Source organism: Gekko japonicus, unplaced genomic scaffold, assembly GCF_001447785.1.
Source record: "Gekko japonicus isolate JY-2015 unplaced genomic scaffold, Gekko_japonicus_V1.1 scaffold181, whole genome shotgun sequence".
Classification (NCBI taxonomy): domain Eukaryota; kingdom Metazoa; phylum Chordata; class Lepidosauria; order Squamata; family Gekkonidae; genus Gekko; species Gekko japonicus.
The window spans coordinates 1-23,448 of record NW_015171507.1 but is presented as its reverse complement, the minus strand read 5'-3'; the positions used below and the strand labels follow the sequence as shown (position 1 = coordinate 23,448).

General features: G+C 45.3%; 1 protein-coding gene across 2 annotated transcripts in view; it reads left to right on the top strand.

The window, feature by feature from the left end:
- MPHOSPH9 (M-phase phosphoprotein 9) overlaps window positions 1–6,915 on the top strand; it is a 39,973-nt gene extending 33,058 nt beyond the window's left edge. The window contains exons 18-23 of one of the 2 annotated variants that reach the window (XM_015419307.1): window positions 92–265; window positions 682–802; window positions 1,912–2,015; window positions 5,191–5,441; window positions 5,955–6,023; window positions 6,224–6,915. In XM_015419307.1, coding sequence (XP_015274793.1) covers window positions 92–265; window positions 682–802; window positions 1,912–2,015; window positions 5,191–5,441; window positions 5,955–6,023; window positions 6,224–6,325 — 821 coding nt within the window. In that variant the 3' untranslated portion in view covers window positions 6,326–6,915. The remainder of the gene's footprint in view (window positions 1–91; window positions 266–681; window positions 803–1,911; window positions 2,016–5,190; window positions 5,442–5,954; window positions 6,024–6,223) is intronic. The other variant, XM_015419308.1, reaches the window with a different exon arrangement.
- Window positions 6,916–23,448: the final 16,533 nt, after the last annotated feature.

Sequence of the window (23,448 nt, the reverse complement as noted above, 5' to 3'; positions counted from 1 at the left end):
GAACAGGCTGCGACCTTGGGCTGGAGCTTTCTCTGGGAGCCACCAGTGGCTCACACGTACATCCACGTTCTTCTGCTACTGCTTGTTGCAGAATCAACTAGCCGACGTCTGACCATTGGATTTGACGAAGCCACGCTCGGTGCCACGCGGTCCCCGGAGAAGGGCAAAGACCAGCACAGGCACAAAAGATACAGCTCGCCTTGCGGCCAGAGGTCTTCCTCTCTGCCCCCTTCCAATAGGAAATCAAACACTCCAAACACGCCAAGTAAGAATGGCAGGATATCCTGTTTACTGGCAGGCTGTTTGTTTGTGATGGCGGTTGTGGGAGAGAGGGAGAGAGCCCACAGGCTTGCCATGTTGATGGATGGCCCCCCTACGGCAGTGGCCTACCCAGAAAGTGCTATTGGAGGGCTGTTTCGGGGGGGGGTGAGATAGGGAGACCCTTGTCCCCAAAGAGGACTGCCAAGAAGTCCGTTTCTGCAGCTGCCACTTCCTCCGAATGCTGACTCTTGCAAGTTGTGGGGGGGGGGGAGCTCTTACTACTCTGGGGGCTGCATTTGGACCACGGGCTTCCTCTTACTCATCTCTAAGCAACATCCCTGTGACAAAATGCATTTAACCCAGGAAAGGTTGAAGGGCACATGGTAAAATTGTAGTTTAACCAGCCATTTTTGTCATCAGCAAGGAGAGAGATAATGCTGGCTCCAGTTGCTGTGATGTGCAGCCCTAAACGATCTCCAAAAGAGAACCTGTCTCCAGGATTCAGTCACTTACTCAGCAAAAACGAGAACACCGTGACAAGGTAACGGTCCTGTCCGATACTCAGGGGTTGGGGGCCCTTCAAACAGCCAAAGCAAACTGGGATGCAGGGAATCGTGGAAGCGGCAGCAGAACTAGGCCACTTGCCCGTTTTGGGAGAGACTGAGGGCAGCCTGTTGCTTTGGGGGAGGGCGCTTGCGTAGTCTCTGCACCCTGCTCAGGATCAGCTCAGTCTATACAATAATCACAGTCCTGACGTGCGTTCAGTGGGTTATGCCAGTCAGTGGGTGCGTTCAGACGCGGCGTTTCAGCGCGCATAAACTGTACCGGTTGGAACCGGTGCAGTTTATGCCGGCTGAAACGCGATCACACTCACCTCCATTTTGTGGATCCCATCGCTGTATGCCCGCTCACACGCTGCGGGCGTCGGCTTTTTTTTTTTTTTACTCAGTTTGAGCATGCGCATAGGCAGCCATTCACAGAATGGCGATTTTTGCGCATGCTCAAAACACCCCATATTACATTTAAACTTTAAAGGTAAGGACTTACCTTTAAAGTTTAAAGACCAAACTGGCCTCCCTGAAGTCCCGGACTCCTCCAAAACGCTACACTAAGGGCTTTAAAAAAAAACAAAACGCTCAGGGCAAAGCTTCGCCCAAGTGCACATCGCTTAGTTAAAAAAAATGGCGGGGGGAAATCGTAAGCCTCAGGCTTCCGAACGGAAGTGGCTCGACACCGGTGGAGAGCAATCAGACAGCGGGGTTAAGCGAATGCAACCGTTGCACTCAGGATACCACCACTTGGGGACCTAGTGGCAGAGTGCAACGGTTTAAAGGGCTTTACAACGGTTAGGGAGGGAAGACAGATGTTCGCCGTCTGAACGCCGGTAAGTACAACGATTGCAACCGGCACAGATTCCGTTGTAAAGCCCCCGTCTGAACGCACCCAGTCTTTCTTACCTGAGCATGGATATTTTGTAAGGTGACGTAGAGGAGTTTAAATTGTGTATCGAGTGTGTTGTTAAATCCAGTAGAGAAATTACAGTAGAGTCCTTCCACCTAGCAGTTTCCTGTGCCGGCAAAAAGTTTAATCTGTTCCAAGACTGGAGAAGGAAAAGCTCTTGACAATAACGCTCCTCCCCCCACCCTCCAGGTTTGACGTCCTCCTTGACGAGCTGGAAAAGGCTCCAAGGCCTACATCACAGTACAGCACCCCAAGAAAAAAGCTCCAGTTTCTTTCTGTAGGTGACACAGAAGGTAAATTTTCACCGTAGGTGGGTTTTTGTTTTTGTTTTGTAAAATAAGTAAATAAATAAAAATGATTGTCAGCTTGCCACTTCAGAACGCTTTGCATCAAGAAGAATGAGGGTAATAGAGCAAAGTTTGAGTCCAGGGGCCCTTTTTTAAGACCAGCGCAGTTTAATTCTGCATATAAGCTTCTGGGTGCCTGCACACTTCTTCAGGTGAGGGTGCTCGCAGGGGAGGGAAGGTTAAAAATCAAATAAACTCAACTAATGTGCACATTTCATGGAGCTCCAAAAAGCCATTCGTGCCTCTGCGTTATTTCTGAAATCCTCCCCTCCCCACATCTGAATTCTTTGCACTGTAATCAGTGGATACTGTCCTGAAATACTGAAACCGTTGGGTGCTTGCTCTTAGCATGAGTGGAATCAAATATGCTGTGGAGTTATACAACTGAATACTAGACAAATTGGTTTCTGACTACAGTTGGCATAAGCCAGTATGAAATTCTGCCACGTGGGAGATGGCAAACTCATGGTATACAACATGGCAATGCACAGATTAGAGACTGTAAGCGCCTCAGGGCCAGAGTACTTCTGCTCTATGAAATTAAATGCATTTTGATGACAATATGTAAATAGTAGGGATCTCCACCCTGGGTTCAAGTCCTGCTTAGCCATGATGTTTGTCTGATAACTTTAAACCAGTCTCAAACTCCCATCCTACACCACCCACTCATGTTTGCTCTCGGGCCAAAATGGGATCGGCCCTGTGTGCACTGTCCTCTGTTCCTAGAAGGAAGGCCATACACGTGAGTGATGCATTTAATACATCCCATGCTAAAAATGTGTATGGATACAGTTTTTCCCTATGAACAACCACTTTAATTCTCCAAGCATCAGAACAGAGATCAGCAAGTAACGTGTTTTAATATTATGCCAGTTCATCTTTCTGGATAACCATTACTTGCTGTAAATTGTCATTATACTATTTTGTTACACAGTATGCCCTTGCAGTTTGCCAATTCATGACTTGTTATATCACGTATCTGTAGTCCACTGTCCTGCCATGTGATACAGTCTTCAGCCTGTTTTTACTCCATAGATTATAATCATTATAACAATTTGCAGGAAATTTGGGGGAGGGGTTGCTACTGGGACGTAGCAGACCTCCCCCTCCCTTGGTGTTTGTGCATTTTGCTATTTGCAGTGATCCCATGAATGAATCCCCTTGAATGGTGAAGGTCTGATGTAACCTATGAAAATTACAACATTAATGTCGCTTAGCATGAAGTAATGAGGGGATTTGGAGCTGCTTGTCTTGATTTTTTTTAACCATTTTGTATCATAAAATGTACAAAATAGAGATGTTCTATTATTGTACAAAGGACTTAACTGCAGGTAAAGGACAAATTGAGGTTTTTGAATGTTAGAACGTGCATATGTATATACCTAAGTGCCGTCGAGTTGTAGCCGATTTATGGCAATCCCAGCAAGGGGCTTTCAAGGTAGGAGATTAACAGGGATGGTTTGTCATTGCCTTCCTCTGCATAAAAATGTAAGAGAAGCCCATCCAGTCCAGCACTCTGTGTCACACAGTGGCCCAAGCTCCGGTGCCATCAGGAGGTCCACCAGCAGCGCCAGAAGCCCTCCCACTGTTGCCCACCAAGCATCACGAGTATAGAGCATCACTGCCCCAGACAGAGTGTTCCATCTATACCTTGTGGCTAATAGCCGCCCATGGACCTCTTCTCTGTATGTTTATCCCCTCTTGAAACTGTCTGTGCTTGTAGATGCCACCACTTCCTGGGGCAGTGAATTCTACGTGTTAATTACTCTTTGGGTGAAGAAGTACTTTTATTTGTTCTAACCTCCCTGCTCATTCATTTCATTGAGTGCCTACAAGTTCTTGTTTGTGATAAAGGGAGAAAAGTACTTCTTTCTCTACCTGCTCTATCTGCAGAGTCTTCTTTGGTGGTCTCCCTTACAAGTGCTGACGCTGCTTAGCTTCTGAGATCTGATGAGATGAGGCTATACCGTGCCATCTTCCCCTCCCGTAGAATGTACATACACATTAATTTTTTAAAAATGTAAACAGTTGTTTTTCTAGTTGCTCTGTTTGGCATATTATAACTTGCCTGTGGGATGGAACCAAACAGCAGTCCCAGCAAGGAAGTTTGCCCAAGAAGGCATTTCAGAACCTTTCTTCAAGCCTGTTGATTGATCTGCATTGTGGTGTGGTTTAGATACAGTGAAAAACCGTGGCTTGCCACTGTGTGAATAAATCTGGAAGAAGCTTCTGGCTTGTCTTGCATGAGCTTCCCTCCCCTTCCCTCGTTTGTAGTGAGCTAATTAGCTGCTTCCCCAGTATTCAGCAAACCATGGTTTGTGCATGCCTTGCAGTCTTTAATAGCAAAGTACAGTTTGTCCCATTTGCAATCCTGGTTTGCAAGAGCCAGTTGCAACGTTCTGCCAGTTTGGATGGAAGGGCAAACTGTGGCTTGTTGGAAACCAGGCTGTAGTCAACTCGTGTGGCCCATGGTAATCGTCTCTGTACCGGAAGCAAGCTTCAGCAGCAAATATACTAAAATTGGAACAGTACAGAGGCAGTGGCCATGGCCCATGCTCAGGGCCGGCTCAAGGTGTTCTGCGCCCTAGGCGAGGCTGCCTTATGGCACAGATGCCAACCTCCCGGTGGGGCCTGGAGACCTCTGGAGCCAGCCACCCTTTTGCTGCCGCCACCCCCACCGCCTCCCCCCCCCCGCCACCACCAGAGGGGGGGAGGCACAGCTTGGCGCCCCATCCAGGGCCCGGCGCTCTAGGCGAATGCCTAGTTCGCCTAGTGGGTGAGCCGGCCCTGCCCGTGCTCTAGGATGGCACACAGATCTGTGAAGTGTTAATTAGCATGTTGAATAAGAGCGGAGGAAGGATGCTACCAGGCTTGGTTGACATCTGAACCAAGGCAACAAAGGAACTTTGTTGCTGGGCTGATACCAGGAAATATTTGAAATTCTGGAAGCCACCCTAAGGACTCCTTTGCAGAATGTTCCAGAGCTCATTAGATTCAGACTTGTCAAAGGCTTCTGACAGTGTTACAAAAGGAGCATTTCATAACCAAGATATTTCCTGTACTGTTCACTGTTCCATTGAGAGCTTAAAATCCTGTGTTTTCTTGTTTTGCCGCTGTCTAGAAAGGCAGTCCCACAGCCCAGGCCAAGAGAGCCGTGCAAAGTATTCCCCTGGCCCCGATTCTTTGTGTGTAGGAGGCGAGAGAGACACGATGGGGCCGACGTGGGGAGAAGAGGCCTCCGCACACGCAAGCGAGCCCAGCCCGCCTTCAGCGGCATCCGTTCACGAGGCGGATTTCAAATACATTTCAAGGATCAAGACATTGGCCGAGACAGAGAAGCTCTTTGACGCGCTCACGCTTGAAAAGCAACAGGTAGGAGCCAAGAGCTTTGGCGTTAAGGCGACATGGTGTTGGCAGAATGTCCACTTCTCCAGTGCCTCTGCGAAACCAAGCTAGACTGCCCTCTCTTGTGGATTAGCAGCTACTGTATCTCTGTGGGCAGGTCACACATCCCATTGAACAAAAGGGTGGGAGTTGCAGGCAGGTAATCCCCCCCCCCCCCCCCCCCAAGACAGGCAGGAAGCATGATAAACCTCATCACAGTTGCTATTGGCCAGGTAGACAAGTGATATGATGTCACTTGAATTCTGCTATCCCCAAATCTCTCTTCTATTTTTCCTCCCTCTGCCCCACTGTGGAATCTCCTCCAGAACTCTTTAATGGGAAATAAGGCTTACAATAGATAATAAAAAGGGATCTCTTGATAGGGGGGGCAGATATATTAACATGAGACAGGGTGGTACTGTCCTAGCTAGAAGATGGTTCCCAGTTTCTCACAGGCACTATCGCACTCAAGTTCATTCTGATACTACTATTTCCTACTAGATTGAGGCCCATTTGAGCCGGATACCTTGTACGGGAGGGAGGACGACTCTGCAAGCCAAGTTAAATCAGGTAGAAACTCTCATTTTATTACACCTTTGAGGGATGTGTCCGTGTCTTAGTCTTGCAGCTGAACCCAACGTGATGTATGGAAGAAACCCATCTTGGAGAAAGCTGGTAAAAGGCTTTGTGCTTTGTGCAATGCAGGCGTACCATTTTAGAAGGACCTGGTCTTCCCAAAACCAAAGATTATGTTTTCTTTTTCTCTTTAGGAAGCCTTGGAAGACCGCTTGGAAAGGCTCAATCGAGAACTGGGATCCATCCGCATGATCCTGAAGAGATTCCACGTTTTGCGTACCTCTGCCAATACCTGAGATGTCTCTATTTTAATTCCAGATGTCCTTTTGTTTGCACTAAAGCATAATAATGCATTCTGGAAATACAGCCGGTTTTGTATTTTTGTAAAATGCCCCCCCAGCCGTTATGCAATCATGTTCCTCTTTACACACAGCAATATTTTGTATTGAGCCACATATATTTTAAAACCTATTTTTATTACACCTGAAGGAATCAATCTGTCAATTCTGTATTTTGCTACTTTTGAAGAAGTGTTAATAGGGGGGGTTTTCTCTCTGAAAATGAGGTACATGAATTATTTCTAAGAACAGAGAAACAAAGAGGCAGCTTGTATTCAAAGGATTATCATGTCGAAATAGTTTTTTGGCAGTGCCCTCTGCTCGTTAGTTTTATAGAGCAGGAAGCCTGTCTTGTAAAGTAAGATATATGATGAAGTGTTGCGTTTTTTATTTCCACTGAATATGACACACAGCTTCCTGTTGTGACATGAGCTCCAATGTGACATTCACATATTGTGCACATATTGTGTGTCGTTTCACAAAGACTTGTTTTCCATTTCGGTATTTTCGAGAGGAAAGCCTATGTTAAGTATTGTATACATGCACAGCCAGGAGTTGAAATGAAGCAAATTAATACTATGCTCTCTTCTTTCTTTCTTTTTTTAAAGTATTTTTATTTTGCATGTTTGTTGCAGAAGCATTTCATTAAAACTTCCTTGAGTAAAATGAAAAAGTCTGAGTTGTTTTTCAAGCCTGCAGCGAACTTGGAGAGTAAATCCTATCTCTAGCTTCATGATATAGCCCAGAAACTATGACGTCATTTTGCATGCAGTTTTTCTGCGAGAAGTTGCCATGTTAATCTAACGCAGCCAAAACACACAAAAAGTCTTGTGGCACCTTAAAAACAAAGACGTATATTTTAGCACAGGGCTGCGGTGGCTCAAATGGTTAAGACGTTGAACTGCAGACCGGAAGGTCGGTAGTTCAGCAGTTCGAGAGAGACCCGAGTGCCGTGTGACAGAGTGAGCTCCCATCTCTGGTCCCAGTTCCTGCCACTTTGGTGGGAAGGTAACAGCGTTCCGTGCGCCTTGGCATCTAGTCACGCCGGCCACATGACCACGGAGAAGTCTTCGGACAGCGCTGGCTTTTCGGCTTGGAAACGGAGATGAGCACCGCATCCCTAGAGTCGGATTTGACTGGCTTTCGAGCAAGGGAAACCTTTACCTATATTTTAGCACAGATTTTTGTGCAGCTGTCAAAAGAAGACATGAACCATGTGGGGGAGGGGCTGTGGCTCAGTGGAAGAGCCTCAGCCTTTGTACAGAAGAAATCCCAGGGTCAATCCCCGACACATCCATCTAAAAAGACCAGGTAAGCAGGTGTTGTGAAAGACCTCCGCCTGAGACCCTGGAGAGCCACTGCTAGTCTGAGCAGGCAATGCTGACCTCGACGGACCAATGTTCAGATTCAGTACAAGGCAGCCTCATGCGTGTTCATGCTGACAAATGCACAAAAGTTGACATTGCAGTGTATTTGTGAGTCTTTTGAGGCATCCTAGGGTCCTTTTGCAGTTTCCCTGTTACTGCCCGTCGAAAAAGAAAACTCCACGTGCACCCTTTCCTCCTAAGCAACAACAGGAAAGGCTGTGTTTGCACAGGGCCAGTTCAAGACACCCCATCTAGGCTGTTTGGTCTCGACAGCAAGCTTAGGACCACCCGGAGCATCGTCTGCGGACCTGAAACACTTTTACCATGAAATGGCCGTCTCTCTCCTCCACAGATCCAGGCACCCGCTCAGGCAAGGCTGTGTCTCCTCTGTAATTCAGGCCGTGCCAGGTATAGAAAGGAGGTGGCTTTTCCAGGCCCGTTACAGTCAGCAAGGAAAGCCCCCCATCGCTTCCTTGGGAGCTTCCGATGATGGATTTCCTCCTTAAGTCTGCCGGAAGAGAAGTCCTTGGCGTGTGTTTGCCTCTGTATTTCCTAATTAAGGACTCCACCAGGGCTCATTCAGAAACAACTATCCTAGTAATCATTTGTTGTTTTTGAAACAAAGCCCACAATAGACGCTTTCCTCGGTGAAAGTGTTCCGCTGTAGCAGGTGGCACCTAATATCTGCATTTGTCTTCATAAAACTTAATTAAGTGCACCCCCAAGTACGCTAATATTCTCTCTGCCCCATCCTTTTTAACAATAACATTAAAGATGCTGAATTAATCGCTCAGGCTATAATCCTGTACACACTAGTCTCTATGGGACTTTCTCAAGAGTAAACCTACATGAGTGGGCTCTTCATTTCCCTCTGCAGTTCAGGTGCTGCCTCTTAACTGACAGGGAATGGTATACAGTGTTCCTTCTAAGCTGAGTTCGTGTGAGCTAGCTCACAGTTTTTAGCTTCTGGCTCACACATTTCTGTCTTAGCTCAGGAAGGATGGCTCCAGAAGAGCAAACTAATTTATGCAGTAGCCAAATCGCTTGCTCACAACTTTAATGCCAGTGGCTCACAAAGTAGAATTTTTGCTCACAAGACTCCACAGCTTAGAGGGAGCATTGGATGGTAACCAGGCAGTTTGCCAATAGAGATTGGAGAGCTAGTCTTCTCTTCCCCTGGGTTCCTAAAGAGGTCCCAGAATGCACTGGGCACTTGAGCGATGCCAGAAGAGAGACTGTGGGCCCAATTCTTCTGAGTTCTTAGCAGGCTCAAATGATACAGCGATTTTCATGACTGGTAGTTACGGGGAGCAGGGAGATGCACCGTGTCCCTGTGTTGTTGCTGAGAATACACCCCCCCCCCAAAAAAAAGTGTAGCAAAATGCTACCCCTTTGCCTGGTGACTCCAGCATCAAGTAGAAGCTTTTACATGAAGGGCTGTCTGAAGTCAAAAAGAGAGTTTCCTCATATGACTTGGCAGGCAGTTACTCCCAATGGAGTCTGTTCCCATTTTTGGTGTAGTGGTTAAGTGCACGGACTCTAATCTGGGAGAACTGGGTTTGATTCCCCACTCCTCCACTTGCACCTGGCTGGATGGCCTTGGGCAAGCCGTAGTTCTGACAAGAGCTGTTCTTGAAAAAGACCAGTTTCTGTCAGAGCTCTCTCAGCCCCACCTACCTCACAGGGTGTCTGTTGTGGGGAGGGGAAGGGAAAGGAATCTGTAAACCGCTCTGAGACACCTTTGGGTAGTGAAGGGCGGGGTATAAATCCAATCTCTTCTTCTGAACTGAACAAAAAACAACACCACAGAGATGGAGAGAACGGTGTACATGGACTCAGTGATCCATCTGGCAGCAGCGTCGATGCAGCTCTTTCCCCACCATCTGTTGGCCCGGTTGCAACCAGGAAATCTGCCCTTTCCTCCTGGGGAGGGCTCTCATAGCTTTTCGGTGTTTATGAATCCCAGTGTCCACCGCCTGCTGAAGCCTACTGTGCGGTCAAAGCAGCCTCCCTTTTGCTCTCAAGAATGTTAAGTGTCTTTTGTGGCCTTGGATTCTCAAGAAGCCAAATCTTCACTTCCACTGACCTTATCTCCCCAGCGCGCTCTCTTCCTTTCTCCTCTGCAAATGACTGGCTCTTTCTGCATTGTGGGCCTCTGTCTAAAACCAGCCTTTCCTTTTGATTAGTCCAGTCGCGTTCTGCTTTTATCTGTGAATAGCTCTGCCCTGACCTGGATAGCCTGGGCTAGCCAGATCTCAGAAGCGAAGCAGGGTCAGTATATGGATGGGAGACCACCAAGGAAGTCCAGGGTCGTGGCATGGAGGCAGGCAATGGCCAACCACTTCTGAATGTCTCTTGCTTTGGAAGCCCTACAGGGTTGTCCCAAGTCAGCTGTGACTTGACAGCAAAAAAATCCAGCCTTTCTAGAAAACCAGCTTGGGGTAGTGGTTAAGAGTGGTGGACTCTAAGAACATCAGAAGAACCCTGCTGGATCAGACGAATGGTCCATCGAGTCCAGCATCCTGTCTCCCACAGTGGCCCACTAGTTCCTCTGGAGGGCCAACCACAAGGCAATGAGGCCGAGGCCTTCATAAGAACATCAGAAGAGCCCTGCTGGATCAGACCAGTGGTCCCTCTAGTCCAGCATCCTGTCTCACACGGTGGCCAACCAGTTCCTCTGGAGTGCCAACAACAGGGAATAGAGGCCGAGGCCTTCATAAGAACATTAGAAGAGCCCTGCTGGATCACACCAGTGGTCCATCTGGTCCAGCCTCCTGTCTCACACAGTGGCCCACCAGTTCCTCTGGAGGGCCAACCACAGGGCACAGAGGCAGAGGCCTTCTCCTGATGTTGTCTCCTGGCTCTGGGATCCAGAGGTTTAGTGCCTCTGAATGTGGAGGTCCCCCTCAGGTGCCATGGCTAGGAGGCACTGATACTTATCCATTAATCTATCGAATCTCCTTTTAAAGCTGTTTATTCCTGTGGCCATCACAACATCCTCTGGCAATGAATTCTGGAGAACCAGGTTTGATTCCCCACTCCTCCTCCACATGAAGCCTGCTGGGTGACCTTGGGTCAGTCATAGTTCTCTCAGAAGAAGAAGAGTGGGCTTTTACGCCCTGCTTTTCTGTGCCCTAAGGAGTCTCAAAGGGGGTCACAATCACCTTCCCTTCCTCTTCCCACAATAGGCACCTTGTGAAGTAGGTGGGGCTGAGAGAAATTTTAATAGATGAGGGGGGGGGCGGAGCCAACGGTGCATGGAGCACGGCTGAAGCTCGAGCTCCCGTCCCTATCTCCCTATTACCTACTTAAAATACCTCTTCGAAGTCTCCATGCCGAAGAAAAATACACATAAAGCTGCCGGAACACCTCTAGCAAGCCGGGGAGGAGGAAAAGAATCGGTACGTACATTTTTTACAACGATAGCTCCAGAAGAGCTTTTTCTCCCGGCCTCCCCAGCCTCTGCTAAAATGGCGGCTGAAACGCAGCCTAACGACCCGACCGACCCCCTTTCTCGTCAGGACCTAGCCGCCCTGAAATATGATATTATTGACTCTATGTCCACAATAGTATCGAAACTACTTCAACCCATTCAAAGCTCTTTGCAAGATATGGCGAAAGAAATAGCCGAAGCTTCAAAAGCAGCAGAAACGGCTACACAACTGGCGGTTTCCATGCAAGACGACGTTAGATCCTTACAAAAGTCTGACGCAACTATGCTTACTAGGATTACGTCGCTTGAAAACAAATGGCGGCAATATAACCTAAAATTTCGGGGGTTTGAGGAGGGGTCGGAAGAATCCCAAGACTTGGCTCAATTTATGGCTGCGTGGCTAGCCAAAGTAATGCGTTTGGACGACGGCGTTGCACCGGCGCTGGCCAAGGCACAGCGCTTGGGTCCGTTAGCAATGGCGAACAAAGGCAAACCACGAGATATTCTGGTACAATTTATATACCTACGTTCTAGAGACAAAATCCTCAAGATAGCCAAACAAAAAGGCTCCCTAGCTTTCGGGGACCAGAAGATTATCGTCCTACTTGACTTAGCCCCGGAGATCCTGATCAAACGGAGATCCCTGAAAAACGTCACAGCTAAGCTTCACGAGGCAAAGATTCGGTTCCGCTGGTCGCCTACTTCAGATATCTTGATTTATAAAAATGGCTTGCTGCATCAGGCATCTGATCGTGCAACGGGAATTGCGCTGCTTTCGGCTGTAGGCATTAAGTTGTCTGCATCGGAAGAAGAAGAACTTCGGAAACCTTGACTTCCCCTATCTCTGTCTTTCAAGGACATTGGGAGCTTATAAGTATTTCAAGTTATACTTTGCCCAAGTGGCTATGGCTTAATTGTTGGCAGTTCCAAGGATTCTCAGGCACCAAACTCAAGAATATTTTCTATAGGCTTAAAGCATGTAGTTCATCAGATTTGAAGTTTAAAAGTGATATTTTTTTTTTCCTTTTGTTTGATTTTGGTTATGATATAATTGCAAAACGGAAAATGTAGAAGACTTTATGTTCCATGGGAAAGGTTTAGCAATGAAGTAATTGCATGTATTATGTTTTTTTATTTATAATTATTTGCTCTCCAGAGGAGGGAAGGTGTTTATAAAATGTCGTTTTTTAAGGTTAGCAATGAAGTAATTGCTACCTTATAATAGAAATCTGATTATTGTTATAGAGTATTAGTTATAAGTTTTTTTGGTGAAACAAAATTATGCACATAGGGCAGTTATTATTAAAATTGTTGGTTATAGAAACTATCTTTTTTATTGAAAAATTATATTTATCTATTAACAGGTTGGCCCACCTTAATAACAAAGGAACAACTTATTCTTGGTTTAGAAAAATATTAATGTTGGTGGGGTATTTATCTTAACACCAGTTTTATAGTGAGGTAAGAGAAATTAGTATTAAAAAAAAGGGGTTAAAAATAAAATTAAAAGGGAGTATTGTCTTTAAACCTGCCTTATGGTGTCATATATATGCCTATATAGATAAAATTGGTGTCTACAATGTATGGTTTACTGACGATATATGGTTAATGGAAAAGCCGGACAAATTATATATGATTTAGCAACTATATTATTTAGGAGACAACTGAGACTACCATTTCTATCTTATTAATAGAAATTTTGTTAACATAGGGAGTGGGAGGGAGCTGGAGGTAGTGAATTTGTATCTACCAAATTATCCCCGTCCCCCATATTGAACTGAGTGACCTTACAGGAGTGTTTTATTTAATAATACTCCTTCTAGCTACCTAGATTAGGTTAGCTAGCCTAGGCACTACCCCTCTTAGAAGGGGGAAAGTTATTTTAGTTTGTTATAGTTAAAAGTTAGGTTTAGTTCGATGCAACAGTTTAACATTTCGACATGGAACGCCCGAGGCCTTAATAACAAAATCAAGGCGAAAAGAGCCTCTAACTACTGGTCCAAACAGAAAGTCCAAATTTTATGTATTCAAGAGACACATTTGAAGAATACACACTTCCCGGTCTTAAGATCTAAATGGTTTCCACAACAATTTCAGGCGAAAGGCTCCTCGAAAGCGAGAGGGGTAGCCATTTTGATCTCGCAGAATTTACCCTTTCAAATGCAAAAGTGCGAAGCAGATCCCCAGGGGAGGTATATATTCATTCAAGGAGATCTCTTCGGACAACCTGTGACTATTGCTAGTATTTATGCTCCAAATGCTGATCAAATAGCTTTTATTAAATCCACTTTGCAGAAATTGGTAGACTTTGCAATTGGAGAAATTATTTTGGGAGCTGATCTGAATTTTATACTCAACCCTAATGTAGATAAAACACACCGCTCGTTAGAGAGTAAAAAGAAACACTGGCTCCCAACTGAACTTGACAAGATTTTAAAGACTTTTGGATTTGCAGATATTTGGAGAACCCTTAACCCGGGAAATCGCCAATACACATTTTACTCTTTTAGACACCAGGTCTACTCACGGATAGATTATTTGCTAACAACTAACGCAATGTTAACTAATATTATAGATTCAGAAATTGGCCCGACTATAATTTCTGACCACTCATGGGTATCATGCACAGTCCGCTCAAATCAAAATGAAAGGAGAGAATTTAGTTGGAAACTTAACATGTCTTTATTACAGAATGAACTTTTCCAACAAGAAATAAAATCCAAAGTTGTTGAATACTTCGATGCAAATGCAGAATGCTCAGCATCTCAGGTCTCTATCTGGGAAGCTTTTAAAGCGACCTTGAGAGGGAACTTGATCTCATTGGCATCCTCCTACAAAAAACAAAAACAAAAATTGGTTGATGAATTAACTGACAATATAACTAACTTGGAGACAAAACATAAGAAATTTGGGGGCCATAAAAATTATAAGAAACTACTGAGAGAAAGAAAAAAGTTGGAATTATTGGAGACAGCACATATACAGAAACAAATGCTGTATACAAAGCAAAAATACATAACTAAAACTCCTAAATCAATAAAATTATTAAAGTTTAGAGTAGCGAAGAAAAAACTTGCTTCCACAATATATGCACTTAAAGATAGAGACAATAAGGTTCAGACTTCTCCAAAGAAAATTGCTTCTATTTTTGCTGAGTTCTATAAGAAACTATATACATCATCCAATCCATCTGAGGAACACGTGTTGAAGTATTTGGACAAAATTAAATTTAATACCAAATTGACACAAGACCATAAAAATCTAATGGACCAGCCTATAACACTGACAGAGCTTAAAGATAGTTTAAAGAAGATGAAAGCTAATAAATCTCCGGGTCGAGATGGTTACCCGATTGAATTTTATAAAAAGTTTTTTGATCAGATCTCGCCCCATCTCTTAAACATTTTGAACTATGTTTTGGAACAGGGTATCATTCCACCTTCTTGGGCGGCAGCAAAAGTAGTAGTACTGTTAAAGGCAGACAAAGATCCCCTTTTACCAGAGTCCTATAGACCAATATCACTGCTTAACACAGATTTTAAAATTCTTACTACAATATTAGCAGGTAGACTCAACTCAATTATTTTAAAATATATACATAAAGACCAGGCAGGTTTCATGCCAGGCCGTACGATCACGGATAATATTCGTAAGACATTGAATATTATTGAATATTGCCGCAAGCATAAAATTTCTTCCACTATCCTCTCTGTCGACGCCGAAAAAGCGTTCGACAGAGTTGAACCAAAATACTTAATCCAAATCTTAAAAACCATGAATTTTGGACCCAACTTTATAAAGTGTATTCAAGCTATGTATAACAACCCTATTTCTTCTATATTGGTTAATCAGGTTAATTCACAGAGTATACAATTACAGAGGGGCACCCGACAAGGTTGCCCCCTATCTCCTCTTTTATTTGCGTTATCTTTAGAACCACTGGCAGTTGCAATAAGAGAGGACTCTAAAATACAAGGAATTAATGTTCCTCCAAATCAGTGTAAAATGAGCCTCTTCGCTGATGATATGGTATTTTATGTTCAGCGACCAAAAGAAACTCTTCAACCCTTATTAGATCATATTTCTGAATTTGGAAACGTTTCTGGCTTCTTGATCAATTATTCTAAATCAATTTTATACCCAATAAATATTTGTAACCAAGAGCTCTTAGAGATAACAACAAAATATCCTTTTAAAACGGTAACTACTCACTGGAAACATTTGGGCATCAATATACCCGTACATCTAGATAACCTTTACCAATGCAATTTTAAACCCTTAGCGTTGACCATGACCAAACTGTTAGAAGATTGGGGAAAACTTAACTTGTCTCTGTTGGAAAAAATAGACTTGATTAAATCTATGATTCTACCTAAATTTTTATTTCTATTTCAAAATTTACCACTTGAAATCCCACTTAAGAATTTTCGGGAATGGAATTTGAAAATAATTAAGTTCTTATGGAATTCTAAAAAAGCCAGACTGAATGCACGGCTACTGAATAAGCCTAAAAAATTAGGAGGTTTAGCCCTTCCGAATCTAATTAAATATTATGAATCTGCCCAACTTAAAGCAGTTATATACTATGCGGACCCTATTTGTGAAAAATCATGGGTAGCAATAGAAGGTCAAAGCCTAAGTTCAGATTTTTTACATGAGGCTATTTGGAATAGTCCTAACGACAGACGATGGAAAGTCCTAACAAGCAGATTTCTATTGTTTACACTGAAAATATGGGACAAATTTAGGTCTCTACTTACCTCTGAATCTTCCCAGATGGCAGCTTTCCTGGGACAGAGATGGTTCCCTCCAGGGAGAGCACATAACGAATTCAAAAACCTGCGGGAAAAACACATATTTAGAATAAAAGACATTACTGTTAAAGGTAACCTTCTTACACAAGAACAATTTCTACATGTTACAAAACTTAAACTTCCTTGGATGCAATACTACCAACTACAGCATATGCATAATAGATTGGTGGCAACTTCTGACCTGAATAAAAAGTTACTACCGTTTGAAAAACTGCTGGATAGGTCAAGCTCAAACACAAAAGGGGCCATAACAACTATATATTCTGCCTTAAATGAAAAACTATGGTTAACTAAAAATCCCGTTCAGGAAAAGTGGGAAAAAGATCTACAACGCTCAATCGATGAAAAAACATGGGCGAAAATCTGGGGTTCTTTTCAAATGACTACTAATAACTTGGCAATACGTACTCAATCGTATAAATTATATTCCAGATGGTACTTAACTCCAGAACGGTTGTTTCATTGTAAACACAAGCCCTCCCCAAACTGTTGGAAGGGATGTGGGATGAAAGGATCCTTATTACATTGTTGGTGGGAATGCCCTTTTGTTAACATCTTTTGGCTACGTATAAAAGATATTATAGAGAAAATTACAGAATGTGACTTGCCTTTTAATCCAGAAACATTTCTTCTAGGAAATTATATGAATTATTCGATTTCTAGAGAGACAGAAGAATTAACAGCAATACTACTTTCAGCAGCAAAGACATTGTTGGCTCAAATTTGGAATCAGCCTAAGATACCTAGCATCAAACAATGGCTTGCAAAATGTTGGGACTATATTATAGCTGACAAAATTACTGAACAACTTTTAACGGCATTCTCTCCATCCCGCTCTAGTAGGTTCTTGACTCGTTGGTTTTCATTTTTCCGATATATTAATCATAATCCGGGTTCCCTGTTTGAAATCCCTAAGAAATATATAGAATTTTCTTTATATTGAAGGGTGTAATACCTATACCAAAATGTTAAAATGTGAGAAATGTTGCATCTTGTTTCGTTGGACGTTCATGATGTTGTAATTGGTTTTGTTTATTGAAGGCTATGTTTATTATATAAAAACTTTAATAAACAGTTTATAAAAAAAAAAAGAACTGTGACTGACCCAAGGTCGCCCAGCTGGCTTCATGTGGAGGAGGAGCGTGGAATCAAACCTGGTTCTTCAGATTAGAGTCCACTGCTCTTGGCCACCACACACCATGCTGGCTCTCTCATCCGCACCTACCTCACAAGAGGCCTGTTGTAGGGAGAGGAAGGGAAGGTGATTGTAAGCCCCTTTGAGACTCCTTAAGGAAGAGAAAAACAGGGCATACAAGCCCACTCTTCTTCCTGACTGTTCCCTGGAAGGCCAGATAATGAAACTGAAGCTCAAATACTTTGGCCACCCAATGAGAAGGGAGCACTCACTGGAGAAGAAGACCCTGATGCTGGGAAAGATTGAAGGCCAAAGAAGACGGGGACGGCAAAGGACGAGATGGTTAGACAGTGTCATAGATGCAACGAACATGAAATTGAGCCAACTTCAGAGGACGGCAGAAGACAGGAGGGCCTGGCGTGATCTGGTCCATGGGGTCGCGAAGAGTCGGACTCGACTGTGCGACTGAACAACAACAACTTCTACTAGTCGTTTTTTCCTCTGATTCATGAGGCCTGGAAGTGGAACACTGGTCCCCGAGTCCCTCTAGGCATCCAGGTAACGCTGCAGCAAAAGTTCGCTCCCACTTTGTTAATGAAGGACAAATTGCTCAAGGATGAAGCACCAATTAGGTGTGTTCGCAGTTTGGTTGGAATTGGGTGCTGGAGCAGAGATGAGCCACGAGTCAAGGCTTGTCTCCGTCCCCGGGAGAGTGCCTATTTCCATGCACGAAAAAACACATTTTATGTACATTGTAATTTGTTTCTTCCCCATGGGGAAGATTATCACAAATCAAATCTTTGTTAAAAAAAAATCAACAGTTTTTTTTTTTAAATTCCACCGCTGATGAATTGCCTCGTGCCAAGTGGTTTTGGGGCCATTTACAAGCCATTTGTCATGACCTACTTCCTTTTAAGGGCCGCGGTGGCTAAGAGGTTAAGACACTGAGCTGCAGACCGGAAGGACTGTAGTTTGGCAGTTTGAGACCCGAGCGCCGCATGATGGAGTGAGCTCCCGTCTCTGGCCCCAGCTCCTGCCAACCTCGCAGTTCGAAGCAAGAAACTGCAAGTAGATAAATAGGTACCGCTTCAGTGGGAAGATAACAGCATTCCGTGCACCTCAGCATCTAGTCATGCCGGCCACATGACCACGGAAATGTCTTTGGACAGCGCTGGCTCTTCAGCTTGGAAACAGAGATGAGCACTAGAGATGGATTTGACTGGCTTTCGAGCAAGGGAAACCTTTACTTGGTGTAGTGGTTAAGTGCGCGGACTCTAATCTGGGAGAACCGGGTTTGATTCCCCACTCCTCCACTTGCACCTGCTGATGTGACCTTGGGTCAGTCACAAGCTCTGGCACAGCTGTCCTTGAAAAAGAGCAGTTTGTGTCAGAGTTCTCTCAGCCCCACCCGCCTCACAGGGTGTCTGTTGTGGGGAGAGGAAGGGAAAGGAGTTTGTAAGCCGCTCTGAGACACCTTCGGGTAGTGAAGGGCGGGGTATAACTCCAATCTCTTCTTCTTCTTCTTCTTTTAAGCTGATTCTCTCCTCTTCCAGGACTGCTGATATATCCAATGTAGAGATAGGGGAGTTGTAAACAGTGTGGGACCACTCTGGTCAACTGTGTCTGCAGGTTCCGGAAGTGATAAAGCGAAGTTCCTGAAGCAGCACTGAAGCCTTAGAACCAACTTCCTTCAACCATCTTTTGGGGCGTGGAGGAGGAGAATGAGGAACATGTCAGGAAGCCACTGACCAAATGCTTTGCTCTCACTGCAGTTCACTGCCGCAGGAAGTCATGGCGTCTACAAGCATAGACAGCTTCAAGAGGGGATTGGATACACATACAGAGCAGAAGTCCATTAGTGGCTATTAGCCACAAGGTGTAGATGGAAGACTCTGTCTGGGGCAGTGATGCTCTGTATTCTTGGTGCTTGAGGGGGGGCAACAGTGGGAGGGCTTCTGGAGTTCTGGCCCCTGCTGGTGGACCTCCTGAGGGCACCTGGGTTTTGGCCACTGTGTGACACAAAGTGTTGGACTGGATGGGCCACTGGCCTGATCCAGCACAGCTTCTCTTATGTTCTTATGTCTGGGGCAGTGATGCTCTGTATTTTTGGTGCTTGAGGGGGGGCAACAGTGGGAGGGCATCTGGAGTTCTGTCCCTGCTGGTGGACTTCCTAATGGCACCTGGGTTTTGTCCACTGTGTACGACACAGAGTTTCGGACTGGATGGGCCAACATGGGGTCTCTTATGTCCTTAAGCTCAGCTCTTACTAACCTAACAACCACCACCTAACATATTTGAAGGACTGTCTCTTTCCATATGTCCCTGTGTGCCAATGACAATCGTCAGGCAGCCATCTGTTGGCTCTCCCACCACTTAGGGTGACCAGAACTCAGAACTTTCCCATCCCGGGTCCAGCTCTGTGGAATGGGCTCCCTCCCTGGAGATGTTCAGGGGGCACTTCAAAGACTCTCTGCCAGGGCTTTTAACGGGGTTGGAAGAGCAGGCATGTTTTAGGGGTGGGATTTGGGGGCGTGTCATTTTATCCTTTTATCTGGGGATGTTTTAAACGCGACTGTGAGCCACCTTGAACCACAAGGAAAGGCAGGATATAAATATCTCAATAATAAGCAAGTACAGAGCAATTTGGCAATGGAATCGATTATCCAAGGGGTTGATCTTCCTCTCTGGAGGTCTTCAAGGAGGTCTTCTGTCAAGCTTCGAATTTCTTGGACTGTGTAGACCAGGGGTGTCAAACATGCGGCTCAGTGGCCGGCTCAGGCCCCCCAGAGGGCTCCTATCAGGCCCGCAGTAGAACTGGTTGTCTTCTGCTGCTTCTTCCAGTTCTGCTGCTGCTGTGTCATCGTAGGTTTGCAGCTTACAGAGACACACCTGAACAGCAGAGTCAATATGGGAAAGTTGGCAGGTGTGTTGCAAGGATCCACTTGCTTTGAACCAAGATCAGGAGGATAAAACTAATGGGGGGGGAGGATTGGTAACGCTCCTCTGTTGTGGGATGAGGAAAGACTCTACTGCGTTCTGAGGAATGATGTACATGACCAGAAAAGGAAGTACAAACAGACTACTTTGACGCAAGTGTCCTCATCAAACGATTCTTCTTTCAAGGATGCCAATTTCGGTGCAGTCCTGCTCCATAGGTCACTCAACAGGCCAGGATTAATCCTGCCCTGGTCACCCTGAGGCCTTGGAAAGTCAACCTAGGAATCCATCTTTGGGTTGGCCGGTGTTCCGTTGCAGTCAAGTGCTGCCGCCTCGATTTCTGCAGCCGTCCCCCCTCCCCCGGTTCTTTGCCAAGTTAGTCTTCCTTGGATAAGTGATGTGTCGGCTGGTTTCCAGCTTCAGATGTGCCACCTCCTCTGGCTTGCCCTTCACTTCACGTCTAAGTTTACCTTCATCAAACTGTTCCTTTAATATTTATTCTCATAGCTCCTTAACATCCAGGAAGCTGCATCCCTCTAAGCTGTGGAATCTTGCTAGCAAAAATTCTACTTTGTGAGCTACCGGCATTAAAGTCGTGAGTGAGCGATTTGGCTGCCGCATAAATCAGTTTGCTCTGGAGCCATCCCGTCCTGAGCTGAGACAAAAACGTGTGAGCCGGAGGCTAAAAAACTGTGAGCTCGCTCACACTGACTCAGCTTAGAGGGAACACTGCCTGGGCGGATCCCTGCGCCCTCTCGACCTGTTTCCACACGGACAGATGACTACCACTGCTCCTCTCCGGTTGAAAAGGCAATTAGGATTGTTTATAATTGTAGGGCAATTTGCTGATCCACGAATCAAAAGGTAGAATAAACACCTGGGCTTTGGGGTGGAGAAAGCAAAAGGCTTTCGGTGCCAAGAATGAAGCCAGCAGCGGACTTTGGATGTCCTCCACAATCTCCCTCTCTCCCCCCAGGGAGCTCGAGGTTCTGTACATTATTCTCCTTTTCCCCATTTCATCACTTACACTTACACAGACCTTTATTGTCATATATTAGGTTATGGGGGGGAGAAAATGCAAATAAAGAGGTGACAAGGAAAAATGAGTCAATCACATGCGTCTATACACTGTGCAGTCGATCCTTAATTACCAAACTTAGAAATAGGGCTACCTTTTCAGTTATTTCGGGTGACGAATGATTCAGGAGATGGCACCCCTTCAAAGGCAGCCTATCATGTTAAGTAGAATTGGGTCTAAAAGGAGGAGGAGGCGAAGGAGGAGGAAGAGATTGACTTTTTAACCCGCCCTTCACTCGGAGTCTCAGAGCAGCATACAAACTCCTTTCTCTTCCCCTCCCCACAACAGACACCCTGTGAGGTAGGTGGGGCTGAGAGAGCTCTTGACAGAAACGGCTCTTTTTCAAGAACAGCTCTTATCAGAACTATGGTTTGCCCAAGGTCATCCAGCCAGGTGCAAGTGGAGCAGTGGAGAATCAAACCCGGTTCTCCCAGATTAGAGTCCGCACACCTCACCACTACACCAAAACTGGCTGGGAATAGTATAGAAGAAGATGGAAGACCAAATCAACTTGATTCAGATTACATGCACAGAGTCTGGCTGAATATGGGATCCCATTATATCTACCATAAGTGGCAGCAGGTGGGATAGTATTGCATCTAGCAAGTGCAAATGCTCTGCGCAATTCCGTTTTATCACTCTTTGCGTGCCACGCAGAAATTGGAAACCTCCTGGTTTGGACCAAGCTGCGGTTTGGCACCACACTACAGGAAGCTGTCCAGACTTGGTATTGTATATGATTTTTAACGGTGCCTACATTTGACTCGTCTCTGACCTGGCTACCTCAATCTGGTCAGATCACAGAAGGTAAGCAGGGCCAGCCCCGGCTAGTATTTGGATGGGAGACCTCCAAGGAATACCAGGGTCGTGATGCGGAGGCAGGCAGTGGCAAACCACCTCTGTTCGTTTCTTGCCTTGGCAACCCTGTAGCCTTGATGGCACTTTCCACCACCACATTTGACTAGAGTGACTGTATCAGAACGGTGGCCATCGCAGGCACTAGCTGTCTAGAACACAAGCTACAGTCAGTCAACAGGCAAAATCCATGATGGAGTTTTATCGACAACAGTACCGTGATCGCTTGCTTTGTCCATTGGACAAATGGACCTCTGATGGGGCAAAACTGTAAGGGAGGCCAGTTGACTTTGTTGCACAAGGGCCCAAGAGACTCCATTTTTTTTTGTTCAGTCGCACAGTCGAGTCCGACTCTTCGCGACCCCATGGACCAGGTCCCGCCAGGCCTTCCTGTCTTCCGCCGTTCTCTGAAGTTTGCTCATTTTTAGTCCCTGGTTAAGGACGAGAAATAATAGCTCAATCCTAAAGGAAATCAACCCTGACTGTTCCCTGGAAGGCCAGATACGGAAGCTGAAGCTAAAATACTTTGGCCCCCAAATGAGAAGGGAGCACTCACTGGAGAAGAAGACCCTGATGCTGGGGAAGACTGAAGGAAAAAGAAGAAGGGGGCGGCAAAGGATGAGATGGTTAGGCAGTGTTCTCGAGGTGACGAACATGAAATTAAGCAAGCTCCAGAGCATGACGGAAGACAGGAGGGCCTGGCGTGGTCGCAAAGAGTCGGACGCAATCAACTGTGCGACTGAACAACAACTAAAAGTTAAGTGCTTGCTTATTTGTAGAATAGTAAAGGGAAATTCCACGATTTGGTATGTAAGATAATGAGCTCCACACTAGGTACGATAATTTAGAAGGGTCACTTAATGGTCAGAGATAACATTCTGTTCTCTGTTTCCAGTTAGATGTACCAGGTGCTCTAGGGAGTTACCTGCATGGCCAAGTATTGACGGAAAGCGGAAGACACTAATGAAAGTATGGATAGTTGGAGTAAATGGTTCAGGAATGTCAGGGGTAAACCATAGATAGAAAGTTGAAAAGGTGAAGTGAAAAACAGGGGAAGAATATGTGACCATAGTCATGTCCAAGATGCATGATCTTATGTAAACGTATGGGCATCTGTGCATGTCCAAAAGTTGTTTGCGCATTGTTAGAGAATGCTTGTAGCTTTACTTAGCCTTTGGAATTCAGGCTTTTGAGGCTCGGCTTCCCCTTTGTTCGAATAAAGTTCTCCTGCTCACTGCAGAAGCCTCACTGGTTGTGTTTCTGATGGGGACGAACATGCCAGGCAACGGCCCATTTGGCTAACAGCTTCATGCCCTGTTGATGGGCTTCCCAGAGGCTGCTGATTGGCCATTGGGAGAAAGAGGCTGCTGGATCAGATGGAGGACTGGTCTAGCTCAGGCCTTCTAATGTCTGTAGAGTGAGGAGCCAGTATGAATGGTATAGAGCAGGGGTGGCCAAACTG